Source organism: Camelus bactrianus, chromosome 4 (genome assembly GCF_048773025.1).
Source record: "Camelus bactrianus isolate YW-2024 breed Bactrian camel chromosome 4, ASM4877302v1, whole genome shotgun sequence".
Classification (NCBI taxonomy): domain Eukaryota; kingdom Metazoa; phylum Chordata; class Mammalia; order Artiodactyla; family Camelidae; genus Camelus; species Camelus bactrianus.
In genome coordinates, this window is record NC_133542.1 from 84,411,540 (window position 1) to 84,425,299 (window position 13,760).

General features: G+C 45.2%; 1 protein-coding gene across 3 annotated transcripts in view; it reads left to right on the top strand.

Moving 5' to 3' along the window:
• Positions 1-778: 778 nt before the first annotated feature.
• The window catches only part of FAM120A (family with sequence similarity 120 member A), a 97,622-nt gene continuing 84,640 nt past the window's right edge, over positions 779-13,760 (top strand). The window contains exon 1 of one of the 3 annotated variants that reach the window (XM_074363016.1): positions 779-1,414. In XM_074363016.1, the coding sequence (XP_074219117.1) occupies positions 941-1,414 (474 nt within the window). In that variant the 5' untranslated portion in view covers positions 779-940. The remainder of the gene's footprint in view (positions 1,415-13,760) is intronic. The other 2 variants (XM_074363014.1, XM_074363015.1) reach the window with 2 other exon arrangements.

Here is a 13,760-nt window from a genome sequence, read left to right on the forward strand (position 1 = left end):
CCGACTTCCAGGTCCTGACCAGCCTGCCCACCTTCCCCATGCAGCCACCCCAGCCCGGGCACTGACTCCATCTTGGCGCGACTGGCTCCCCGGGACGGAACGTCTTTGGGGTGACCGGACCCCAGGGATTAGGCTTCCTCGGGTGACCAGCTCTGAAGGGACCAGATGAGCCTCCTTTGAGACCCCGAAGTGTGATGAGGCATTCTGAAATGACCGGCTCCGGGGCACGAGGCCTCCTTGGAATGACCAGTCCCAGGAACGAAGATGGGGCTTCCTTAGGGTGACCAGCGACAGGACGGGGCCTCCGCAGGGCGACCGGCTCCCAGGCGGGGATTAAGACAGGACCGCCTCGCTGGCTTCCGGGGATAAGACCGCCTCGGGGTGACCAGATCCGGGAACCGGGATGGGCCCTCATCCGATGACCAGCTCCGGGGGACCGGGAAGGGGATGGGATGAGGCTGCTGCCACGAGATCCCCTGGGAGCTCGCGCAGCCCCAGAGGCGCCGCCTGGGCCCGGGCTCCCCATCCCCTGGCCTGGGGCTCGGGGCCCCTCGCCGGCTTGCCTTCCTCGGCCTGGGACTGTGGCTCCGGGTCGGGGGTCCCGGGCCTCCGCGTACCGGCCCCTCAGCCCGCGGCACCGCCTCTTCCGCCCCTTCCGCCGGCCCGCGTACGTCAGCTGGCGCCGCCCCGCCCCGCCGCCGCCCGCCCGCGCGAGGCCGCCTTAGCCTGGCCTGGGCCTGGAGCGGCGCACGGCGCAGGTCCCTCCCCGCCATGGCCCTGGGAGGCGGCAGCACATGGCGGCCGCAGCGGCCATGAGCGCGCCCGCGGCCCGGCCCGGCCCCCCCTAGAGCCCGCCGCCCCGGCCCCGGCCCGCGCCACGGCCCCGCCGCCCCCGGCCCCGCCGCCCCGCCGCCCCGCGCCCGCCACCGCCGCCGCCGCCATGGGCGTGCAGGGCTTCCAGGACTACATCGAGAAGCACTGCCCGAGCGCCGTGGTGCCGGTGGAGCTGCAGAAGCTGGCCCGGGGCAGCCTGGTGGGCGGCGGGCGGCAGCGGCCCCCGCACACGCCGCTGCGCCTGCTGGTGGACGCCGACAACTGCCTGCACCGCCTCTACGGCGGCTTCTACACCGACTGGGTGAGCGGCGGCCAGTGGAACCACATGCTCGGGTACCTGGCCGCGCTAGCCAAGGCCTGCTTCGGCGGCAACATCGAGCTCTTCGTCTTCTTCAACGGCGCGCTCGAGAAAGCGCGGCTGCACGAGTGGGTCAAGCGGCAGGGCAACGAGCGCCAGACGGCGCAGCAGATCGTCAGCCATGTCCAGAACAAGGGCACCCCGCCGCCCAAGGTCTGGTTCCTGCCACCAGTCTGCATGGCGCACTGCATCCGCCTGGCGCTCATCCGCTTCCACGTCAAGGTGCGGCCCGCCGGGCGGGCGGGCTGGCCGCGGTCGGCGTGGGCCGGGGGGCCGGGGGCGGGGTTGGGCCCGGGGCGGGGCGGGGGTCTGCGTGGGCGTGGGCCGGGGTTGCTCGAATTCAGGCTGAGGGTGGGCTACGATCTGGAGTCTGCGGGGCCAGGGAGGGAGCGGGCCAGGGGTCTGGGGTCTGGGCCTGGGTCCGGGTCTGGGGTCTGGGCAGGCCGGGATCTGGAGTTGGAGTTGGCCGGGGTCCGGGTAGGGATGTGGGCCCGGGGGCCCAGGCGCCTCTCTGCTCCGGGTCTGTGTGACCTGCTGCAAGATGGACGCGCGGCCTGAAGCCCGGCCGGCATCTACGAGTTTCCCGGGGTCTGGAGACCTCGGCTGCCCCAGTCCGTGCTAGAAGCTCAGGACCAGCTGGATAGCTGCAGGCTTGGAGGGTGCAGTGCCATCCTCCCTGAGATGCCTGCTTGAAGCTGGCAGATTACTAACCTGAACTTTTATGAGACACTCGTTTTCGAATTCAGTAGGGCTTGAACAGCAACAGGTTTTTGTTCTGGTTTTTTTTTTTTTTTGGGTTTTTTTTTTTTTTTTTTTGTGGGAGCAAGTGGGCCAGATAGCAACAGGAGGGGGTCCCCAGCCAGTAAGGTCTGCCTACTGCTGTCACCCCGACTCACCTGGGGGCAGTGAGCCCGGGCAAGGCCGGCGGAGTTGGCCTCTTGAGAACGCAGGACTGGGTCCAGGTTCTCTGTAAGATGATAGGTTTAGAGAAATTGTCTGACTTTTTTGTGTCTTAGATTTCAAAGACTCAGAATTTGACGTGATGGAAGTTTGTCAGTTCTGTGACTTCTGAGTCTGTGTGAAAAAGTGGTTCTGTGTATCTGATGTGAAAAGAGTTCAGAGTCAGGGCAAAGAGAATGTGAACCAGAGTTTCCGGGATTTCTTTCTTTCTGCACAGTGAGGACTTGGCCGCTTTGGGCTGTGCACTCAGGTAATCAGAGCTTTGACTGCCCGGCACTGTGCTGTCCCTTTGGCCAAGGCGTGTTCCACCACCCTGTAGCCGAGGCGGAGATAACATGCAAATCCGTGACCCTTGACTTAAGTTTTGAGTGCTTCCTTTTTCACTGTTCTTTTAACATTTTTAGGAGGGGGCTGTTTGGGTTTTCTGGCTTTCGCCACTCTGCCTTCCAGCATGTTTGTCATTCCTTTATTTCTGCTTGCAACTGTGCTTGATCCCAAAGTTTGTGAAATTCAAACTTCCTGACTGCTCTGCCTGCCTGTGCTGAGATGGTGGTGGTTAAGCCGAAAGTGATAGCGGAAGTCCCACCCCGATCCTGTTGCAATTGGTGACAGGGTTTCTAAGTCTGCGGGTCGAGGCTGCTGGAAGAGCGGCGATTGGTCTGTGAGTATGGCAAAGACCTGGCCTGCGTCCCCGGAGAAGTTCGGGTGAGAGCTAGGGACTGCTGCTGGCATTTTCTGCCCTGGAGCCTGGGCTCTCAGAGAAGTAAGGCAGTGCCAGCTGCCAGATGTGCTCCACCTCCAGAAGATGCCTTCAGGAGTGTTAACAGTTTTATCTTGTTCAGAGATGATGGAAAAGACAGAATGAGCTTTCTGGTCAAGTAGCTTTCAAATAAACCTTACTGAGGATTAGAGTCAGTGTGCATACACGGTCACTGTATCTTTTTGAAAGAACTGCTGCTGAATTCTTTTTTGGTTGTAAAATTTCTTAATATTTATCTTTGCGCCCCTGTGAATGTCTCATTTACCTACTTGGGTGCTCAGAATCTTAAACCAATGTCTGAGTAAGTGTTTGGAAACTAGATTTAAGATCATTTCTTTCACTTAGGTTTCTAGACACAAGATAATTTTGTCTATAATCAGTTTGCTTTAACTCCTGACGTAGAATCACAATATAGTGTTAATTGTACAGATTAATACAGTGATGACTCAGTTCCCTGGTGGACAAATACCTGGCAGCCTCACCTTTTTGGAAAACACCTAAGAAATTTAGCTACTGAAAGTTTCTCAGCAGTCAAATGAGAGGTCAGGAAGTTTTGATACAGTGACCCAAAAAATAAAAAAAAGCTGTTTCCTCATTGAAGAATCAAGTTCTCTCCCTTGTAGACTGCCCTTTCCTTTTCAGATGTAGTTCTGATAAGCTTAGTTATCTGTTTCTAAACTCAGCTTGAGAAAAGGGTGCAGAGGAAAGTCTGCCAGAGACAGGAGCACCATTAATAGCAAGAAGTGACACTTCACAAGGGAGAAGATAGAAAAAGCTATAAAAAGCACACATAATTCTGGGGCTTCTTTAGAAAAAGGAAAACAACCCTTTGTACTTCAGTAACCCCTGAGGGTGTGTATGGTTTATTCTTTAAGGATGATTTAAAGCCAGAAAAATTTATGGTCAGCATTCTTTAAGGGAGTGAAGCAGTATGAACTGTTTTTAAAAGATGCCCATTAAAATGGTTATGGGAAGTAAAACCAGGATGGCATATCACTACACACTTCTTAGAGTGGCTCAAATAAACAGTACTGGCAAAACCAAGTCCTGGCAAGAATGCTGAGCAACTGGGATTGTCCCACATGGCTGGTGGGAATGCAAGATGGCACGCCACTGTGGAAGACAGCTCCTTGGTTTCCTATAAAGATCCCTTTACCATGTGATCCACCAGTTGTACTCCTTGGTATTTTCCTAATGAAGCTGCTGTTCACACAAAAACCATACATGAATGTTCATAGCAGTTTTATGCATAATAGCCCAAACTGGAAACAACCAAAATATCCTTCACTGGGTAATAGGTACGCTGTGGTACCTCCGTACCACTAAGCCATAAAAAGGGAGACGCTACTGATGCATAAAACAACTTGCTTGAGTCTTTACAGCTTTATGTTGAGTGAAAGTCAGGCTCAAAAGGTACGATTCTATTTATATGACATTCTTTTGAAGATAAGAATATAGTGATGGGGACCAGATGAGTGGTTGCCAGAGGGTGTGAATATGAAGGGACAGCAGGAGGGAGCTTTTGGGGGTGATGGAACTGTCTGTAACTTGATGTGGTAGCATGTTTTAAAATCACAGAACTACATCAAAAGTAAATAAAAGTTAATTTTACTGTATGATAATTAATATTTTTTAAAGGTTAAATAAAAATTGGGGAAGGAATTGACACGAAAGCCTCACTGTATATAATGTTGGGCACATGAGGCATCTCTCAGAAAAATACGCCATTGTATTGGCTTTCTCTAGGGTTCTGTAAACTGGCTGAAAGGCTTAATTTCCTGTCAGCTTTGTTTAGAGAAATCTTTGACTTAGAAGAGTATGTCTTTGCTAGAGTAATAATTGCATTTCTCTAACCATTAGAAGTTGGCCCATGTATCAGCTAATTTTGTTCAGGCCATTAAACTGCCTGGTCTGAACTTGGCTTCTGCTTTGTTACTAGGAGCATTTCCTCTTGTGTGCCTTGAGTCATCATAACCTTTGAAACTTGGTGAAGGCCTGCTGTTTATTTAAAAATCTTGGTGGCATTAAATCCCTGGAGCTTTCCTCAGTGTTCTTGACACGAGACTTGTGGCGTTGGTGTACAGATTTATGATGGAAGTCCTTCCAGTCTTATCCTGAATCAGTGCTCTGGTGAATTTACTCGGATCTTACATAAAGCAGAGCTCATGTTTTAACTCCCTGGAAGAATGTGAGATAGACATCCCGAGATTTTGGGATGATGATCTCTTTCTTTGTGTCCTTGATGGGGGACTAATTTGTCGGGTATGGGTCCCTTGCCAGGTCGTCTCTCACGGTGCTGTCTCACTTAGCCCTCAGTGTTTTTGTCACTCAATTTATATGGGAAGAAACGGGATTGCTGATTGAGCGATATCCGGAGACAAGTCACCAGTAACCTCTTCAAGAGGGAAGTGCTGTGCTGAAATCAAAGTTCAGTTTCATTGTGTAAGAATGCCATGGGGGTGTGCCTGCCACAGTTCACTCTCAGGTCAGATCTGATAGCAAAATGCCTCTACCACTGTTTCCAGGTAGAATGGGAGCTCCACGGTTTTTAGCCAGGAGGCACCGAAACCTAGCAATATGCTTTGATTCATAAAGCCCTCAAATTGATAAAGAAATACTCAGAATTCAAAACTGACCACCTTATAACTCAAGCCAGCCATACATTTAAAATACTATTTAAAAACATGTATTTTCCTGTAAGTGTACCAGTTTTGCGGCTGGCTTATTTCACTTAGCCTAATGTCTTCAAAGTTCACCCATATTGTAACATTGTGTAATAATTTCCTTCCTTTTTAAGGCTGAATGATACTCTAGTGTATGGCTGGACCACATTTGGTTTATGGATACTTGGGTTGCTTTCCCCTTTTGGCTGTTGTGGATAATGCATAATGCTGCTGTGAACATGGGTGTACAAAAATCTGTTGGTGTCCCAGCTTTCAGTTCTTTGGGGTGTATACATGCCCAGGAGTGGAATTGCTGGATCACTTGGTAACTCTGTGTGTAATTTCTTGAGGAATCGCCATACTATTTTCCACAGCAGCTGCCTGTATATATTTTTTATACAATATATTATAATGGTTCTAGTTTTTAACATTAATGTGATCACACAACACATCATTCTGCAATTTGCTTATTTTTATAAGTATGTAAAAAAAATCCTTTCATGTCTTATTGTTCTTATAGAACTTATAGTACTAATTCTTTTTAATGACTGCATAGTGTTCCATAATTTCCCACCCCCTCCAAATGATATACACACATATAAACTTGGTAGATCCAAGAGTATACACATTCTAAAGCCTAAAAATACTATAGAGCCAACATTGCCAAATCTTCAGATCTTTGAAGAATGCCAGAGACCCAGATTTTTATTTGAAATTATCCCATTTAAAAAACACCTCTAAGCCAAGCAAAACGGGCTTCAGCCTAGATTCAGCTCTTGAGCCACTGATTTGTGATTTCAGTGCTGATATTTATCAACAATTGTAACCCATTTCTAAATCTTACTCCCCGTCCACTCTTTTTCAGGTTTATAGTTAGACGTATAAATGCCCACTCTTTCTCTTCCCATCTTCCTTGTTGAACCCTTTTCGATTATCAAAGCGCTTCCATTTTCTGGGGTTACTGAAATGCAATTTTTCATAAACGCCACAGTTCCCCGGACCTTTTCCGTCACATACTCTTTCTTCTCGTAATCCCCAATATTACCTCTTTTGAGGTTAATACCACGCATATGTTCTTTCAACATCTGACAATTCCCAGCACACAGTTTTACTCTTCTCAAAGACTTGAGCAGCTGGTTTTACGTACTGAGAGATTATTTTTACCATATCCCATTCAGCACCCAAACTGACTATTCTCGTCTCTAATCTGGCCTCAGATTACTCACCTCTAGTGACTTGTAATTTCACTTTAGCTACCCTAGACTTTGTTCCCTATAATCAGCAGGGAGATTGACACCACCTTTTAAGATTTCAGACTGTGTAGCCCCTCTGCATCCTGACCCCTACGGATACACCCTTCATTCTCTTCTTACTTTCCACCATCCTCTGTTCGCCCAGCCAGCTCTGATTTCACTTTTAGCCCTAATTGGTTTGAGCCTAGTGGTTACCCACTTCAGAGATACACTCATTACCACCTGAGTCATCCTTGGCCTTTTTATTATCCCATCCTGCCAGTCCCTGCAAAATGTCTCATCAGTTTGAGCCCAGCGGTCTCTCACCTCCACCTCTCTTCCTCATTTCTAATATCCCCAACACGTGAGCTCGCCAGGTTGACCAAAAAGGCCTACCAAGTGCCTTGCAAACCCATCGGTGGCTTTTGAAACCAAATTCCTGGGTGTTCATCAGCATTTAGAACAATTGACACAGAATAAAATAGAAGAAAAAGTCGAATGCAAGACATGTTGAAGGTAAATACCATTCCATTAAACTGCCTTACAGTGGACGGTTGTCGGAATTGCCTCTGGGGAGGACTGGGCCCCCACGCCTGGTGTCACCAGCGGAGCTCACCTTGCACACATTGCCAGAGCAGCCTGCAGGGTCATTAGGTGAGGGACTTGAACCAAACCGCTCATCCAGACTCCTCATTCGGGCTTTTAGACCCTCCTGCAGTCTGAACCCGTTGTACCTTCCATCAGTTTCACAGTTCTTCTCTATTTTTTAAATGCTCTCAACCAGACTGTTCGCTGCTTCCCCAAGAAATGTCCGTTTCCCAGCTACCCAGCTTTGCTGATGCTGCTCCCTCTTATTGAGGTACCCCACTTCTGCTTGTCAGGATTTTACCCCAACCTCAAAGCCCATCACAAAAGCTTTAGTTAAGCTACCTGCATATGTATCTTCTCCGCTAAACTAAGCTACTTAAGGCCAGGGACTAATTTTACTCCTCTTGTATCTCCTGTATGTTCAGTATAGGATCTCAACTTTTCAATCAGATATTTGCTTTGTTCTATTTATATAGGCAGACAAATTTCATAATTTTCTTTCAACACCTTGATCAATGGCCATTAAGTAAAGATTTATTTTCTTACCTTAAATTTCTTGCACTCTTTTCTGACTGGTTCCCAGTGATGAGTCATTACCCCTTTAGCAAACATCGAGTGTCTGTTATTGGCCAGCTGTGGAGGAATGAATATAACAGGGAAGAATGGGATCCTTTAAAGAGTTTAGTCTAGTGGGGACAGGGGTTTGCTTACGTCATTTTCCTTGCCCCCAATGTTTGGAGCCTTCTTTGATGCCATAGGACTGTCGGTGAAGAGCAGTGAGTGGTTCTCAATAGGGGCTGGGGGCTGGTGGTTTTGGCAATGTCTAGAGACATTTTTAATTGTCACACTGAGGGCATCTGACCACAGCCATCTAGAGGTGGAGGCAAGGGACGCTGTTGAACATTCTACAATGCACATTAAAGAATGACCCATTCGCAAGTATCAGTGGTGCCAAGCCTAGGAAGTCCTGGTGTGAACACATCAAAGAATTCTAAGTTTTGGGCCTTAGCAAAGCCATGTAAGTGTTTGAAATAGAGATTTCTAAGTATACCAGGAAGAGAAGTAATAAAAGAAAAATACACCTTAGTTTTCTAAATTAAAATACATACGTTACACCTTATCTCTGTATACTTCTGGACCCATATTGCTCTTTGTTTTGTTTTAAACAATGGGAATTTATACAATGGAAAGAAACTGATTAATACATACTGCACATTCCAGCCTTAGTAAGAAATTGACCATTGAAGTAAGTACTATGTAAAATGAAGAGGAGTTACTTGATTTTTTTTTTAAATGAGATATAATGGACACACAACATTATATTAGTTTTGGGTGTACAGTGTAATGATTCAATATATGTACATATTGAGAAATGATCACATTAAGTCCAGTTAACATCCATCACCATACATAGTTAGAATTTTTTTTCTTGTGATGAGAATTTTTAAGATCTCTCGTAGCAGCTTTCAAATATTCAGTACAGTGTTGTTTATTACACCCTTCGTGATGTACATTACATCCCCATGACTGACTTATTTTATACAGTTGACTCTTGAACAACATGGGTTTGAACTATGCGGGTCCACTTATACATGGATTTTTTTTCAATAGTAAATACTGCAGTACTGCAGTCTGTGGTTGGTTGAGTCTGTGGATACGGAACCATGGATATGGAGGGCTGACTGTAAAGTTATATACAGATTTTTCAACTGCCTGGAGGGTTGGTTCCCCTGCCCTCCCCCTACATTGTTCAAGGGTCACCTGTAACTGGAACTTTGCATCTTTTGACCTTCTTCACCAATTTTCCCCACCCCTCCCCATCCTGAAGAAGAGATACTTTAGAATTGGAAAAATTAGATTTATTTCCCAGGGGGTTTATGGACAAAATTTTATAAATTGAACAATTAGACGTGAATGAATCAGAGTTCAGAAGGAAATATTCAAAAATTCTCTAAATGTGTCTATATAGCTGGCATCATTTATTTTATTTTTTACTTATGTTTATGTTTTCTCTAGAAAGTAAGTCCTGTGGTGTCCACCTCTTAGAACATCACTTGGCATGTAGTAGAAATTCAAAATATATTTGATAAATGGACAAATAAATCGATTTCAGACTCACCAGTTACTCAGTCTCCTGTGCATGGCAGTGTGATGGCAGAAAGATGGCAGAAAGTTTATTCAAACCCAGAGTCTAGTCATTTCCACAGATAAGTAGTCTCAGCTTGGCCACCTGGTACAGAGGCTTTGTCTCTGAGTGAGCCCTTCATGCTTCTAAATTTAGGAGCCGTGTTGACGACATAAAAGGGGTGACTGCTTAGGGAAATCAGCTGAATTTAGCCATCTTTCCTCCCCTGTTATTCCTCGTTCTATCAAACCTTGTTTCTAGGCTTCTTAGGGCCAGTATAGAGTTGAACTTGGCACACTGACCTACCTGCAAAGGTGATGATAAATCCATAGTAACTAAGGGTCTGTGATCTAGAAGCGTGCTCCTTTTGTGCCCTGCTTACTTGGCATTTCCCACTCGTCTCTGGAATAAATGTATTTCTTTGGAAAAACTGAAGTTACCCTGTTGGTATTTGGCTGATTAGTGCAGGACAGTGCTGGAAGGAGTGTTGTTGGGGGATTGCGTTTTCATAGGTCTGGAGTGTGTTGTCTGTCTTCATGAGCACGAGAGCCAGCCAGTCCAGACTGGGAGGGCCTCACTTGACTGCTTAGATGAGCACAGGTACCATGGTTTTTCAGTCTCCCGAACCTATGTGGGCCATAAAAGATTTTAATAAAGAGTTTGCAAGTATCACCACTTCGAAATAAATTGCATTAGTCTAAGATTACTTTTTATAAATTCTGAAATTTACAGTTTTGATGTATTTTGGAATTAGATTTTTAACAAAAATAGTATTGCTAGGAGTTAGCTGAATCACTAGGAAATTAATATAGTAGGCTAAATGGACAGTGAATACAAATAATGTTGGTGTTTCTACTCTCCGATCATTTTATTTTTTTATTTTAAAAATTAATAAGTTTAATTTGCATTTCTTTTATGATATCCACTCTTATTTTTTATTTCTTTAGCAGAGAAAGAAATCAGTTTTATTATTGAATAAGCATTGAGCCAGATTACAATTGCATCGTAGGCAACCTGCTAAAGAGATTGCAAAGAAAGAAATCCCACCTTTTTATGTAGGCTGGCAGATACAATCCCCGACAATATGCTAATGTCATTATCCAAAGGAAAAGTAAAACTTCTGTTTTTTGGACAAGTAGAAAGTTATGTCTTGGCGCCAAGTGCCTAGGATTTCCAAAAAGACAGGGAGATGGGGTGCCACCTCTTTTCATTGTTACATATTTTTATTTTTTAAAATTGTGGCAAACTGTACATAGCAAAAATTGTACTGTTTTAACCATTGTTAAGTGTACAGTTTAGTGAAATTAAGTACAGTCTTTCCTTGGGTATATGCAGGGGACTGGTTCTAGGAGCTCCTTTAGATAGCAGAATCTAAGGATGTAAAATCTCTTACGTAAAATGGCGTGGTACAGTGGATGTCGTCGGCCCCCTGTAAAACCTGTGGTTTCGCATCTGCTGATGTGGAGGGCTGACTGCACGTTCACGCCGTTGTGCAACCATCACTACCATTTATCTCCGGAAAGTTCTCTTCCCAAACTGAAACAGTCCTCACTGAATGCTAACTCTCCATTCCCCTCTGCCGACCTCTGGCAGCCAGCATTCTGCTTGATTGTCTCTGTCAGTCTGACTGCTCAAGGCACTTTTTATGAATGGAATCAAACATAATTTCTTTTTGTAACTGGCTTATTTCACTGAGCATGGTGTCCTCGAGGTTCATCCATGTTGTAGCATGTGTCAGAATTTCCTTCCGTTTCAAGGCTGAATAATATTCTATCGTGTTGGATAGACCACATTTTGCTGATCTGTTCATCAGTCAGTGGACCCTTGGGTTGCTTTTACCTTTTGGCTATTGTGAACGATATTGCTATGAAGATGGGGATGCAAATATCTGTTTGAGTACCTGCTTTCAATTCTTTAGGATCTATTTCCAGAAATGGAATTGCTGGGTCATATGGTGATTCTGTGTTTAGTATTTTGAGGAACTGTTAAACCGTTTTTCACAGCATCTGCCCCATTTTACATTCCCATCAGCAATGTGTGAGGGTTTCAGTTTCTCCACATCCTCACCAACACTTGCTTATTTCTGTTTTGTTTTTTTATGTAGTATCCATCCTAATATGTGAAATGGTATTTCATTGTGGTTTTGATTTACATTTCCCTATGATCAATGAAGTTGAGAATCTCTTTATGTGCACTCCTTTATTTTAAAAGAAATTATCCTTGCTTTTTAATAAGATCACTGCAACTAATTCTTTATTCTGTAAGAACCAGTGATAACCAAGAGCTATATAAGGTAAGAAGCTTATTCAACGATGATTTCAGATTTCCCGAGGAGGAGAGATTTACATTTAGAGACATTGCTAATGTGTGTCATAACATTGAAATCTCCCTTTTAAAGTAAACAACAGCAATACAAATCCTACACCAAATCGGCATTGACTTTCATGTATTCACTCTTTAGCTCTACTTGAGTAGGGAGTAACTCTTCTGAGTAAGTTCTACCCACTTAATACCTACTGACTCGAATTCATCTGGATAAAGGTCAGAGCCTGATTTTTTTTTTTTTTAAACAAAAGAATTTAGGTCAACTCATGTCCTCTTATGTTCAGGTTAACTTATGCCTTTTAAATATGGTAGCTGGTTGGAGCATGTCACGTTATGCCCCAAGCTTCTGTAAAATTATTCTGAGGAAAAACACACCTATTTTTTTCCTTTGTATCAGAAAATCTGTTTCTGACAACTCAGTGTCTTACGTCCTGCATGAAGAGTATGAAGAAGCAGACCCTTTCTCACATGGCTTAAGAATGAATAGTAGCTGACGTTTATCGAGTGCTTTTTATTTATGAATAGATTCGGAGCTGTTCGCATGTAGTAACTCAGTTAATTACTACAGCTATCCTGTGAGGTAGGAGAGCACTATTATTTTTGCAGATGATGAAATGGAAGTGCAGAAACCATCACAGTAGGCAGAGGAGTTCACCCGCCGGAGACACAAAACCTCGCTGTGCAGGGGCTTCTTCCCTGGAGGCGAGGAGTAAGTAACGGTGTTACGTTTTCATTCTTATGGGACTTTCCCCATAGCTGCTTTGAACATTAATGAATAATTTATATGCAAAGTAAGCTTGGGAATTTTTTAGTCATCATTCCTTGTAAAAAATACTGACTTTTGATGTATCTGCCTTTTTAATGATGAAACTTAAAACTGTTGAGAAAAAGATTTCCCTAGGATTCTGTGGCAAGTAGATAGGAGCATTAAAATGATCCCAGCTAAGTACAAAATACTTCATTTGGACCAAAAATGGAGCATTTTGTCAGCTACTAAAGACCTTCCGCACTGATTGGGTTGGAGAGGTGAGGCGAGGTGTTCTGTGATTCCCAGCCTGGTTGTAGCCACCAAAGCATGTAGCAGGTGTCAGCGTTGAATGCCCTGTGCTGTGTACACAGGAGCGCTTGAATTCACTCCCTTGATCTGAAGTTGCATTCTAATGCAGTGGTGATGGCAGCCAAGGCAAAAATCAGTCAAGGTGGCGGGTGGTCTTTGGTTACGGGGGTTTTCTGTAAGGAGGCGGTGATAATTCCAAGTCTGGTTTGCTCTTGTTCAGAGGAGGCCCTAACCCCTTCTGTTACCATCTGTAAGTTAGGTAGGTCTCAGGGCTTGCTTTTTTAGCTTGCTTTTGTACTGTTGGGGAGTTCAAATAGAAATCATCTTCCCAACATTGTACTTCATAGTTTTTACTCGCTTCTAAAATTAGAATTAAGAGCTAGACATAACCATTTTCATCATACTGTGCCCAGTCTGAGCCAGGAGCTGGAAGGCCAGGGAATTAGAGAAACAGAACACAGGTGATAGGGTGGAATAGACGAGATGGGAGACAGGAGCGAAAGGCTTTCAGACCAGAAGAAAGACACATTCAAAGGAGAAAGAACTGCTGATGCCCTGTTAGGCCCTGCTTCTCGGAAGCTTCACCTCTGGAACTTCATTTTTATTTTTAATTAAATGGCTACCTCTCTGGTCCTATTTTAATGCAACCTAGGCCTTTTCCTATGCCCACCCAAACCTTACATCGAGTCTTCTTTTTGCTCTATCCGGTTCTCTGCACCCAATTCTTCATTAGGCTCTTTGACGCGAGTCTGGGCCTCTTACAAGTATTGCTGGTTGCTGGACTCCATTCATTCATTCATAGGTTATATATACCATCTGTGGTCGGCTTTCCTCCGTCCCGCAGTTGCACTGTCTGGG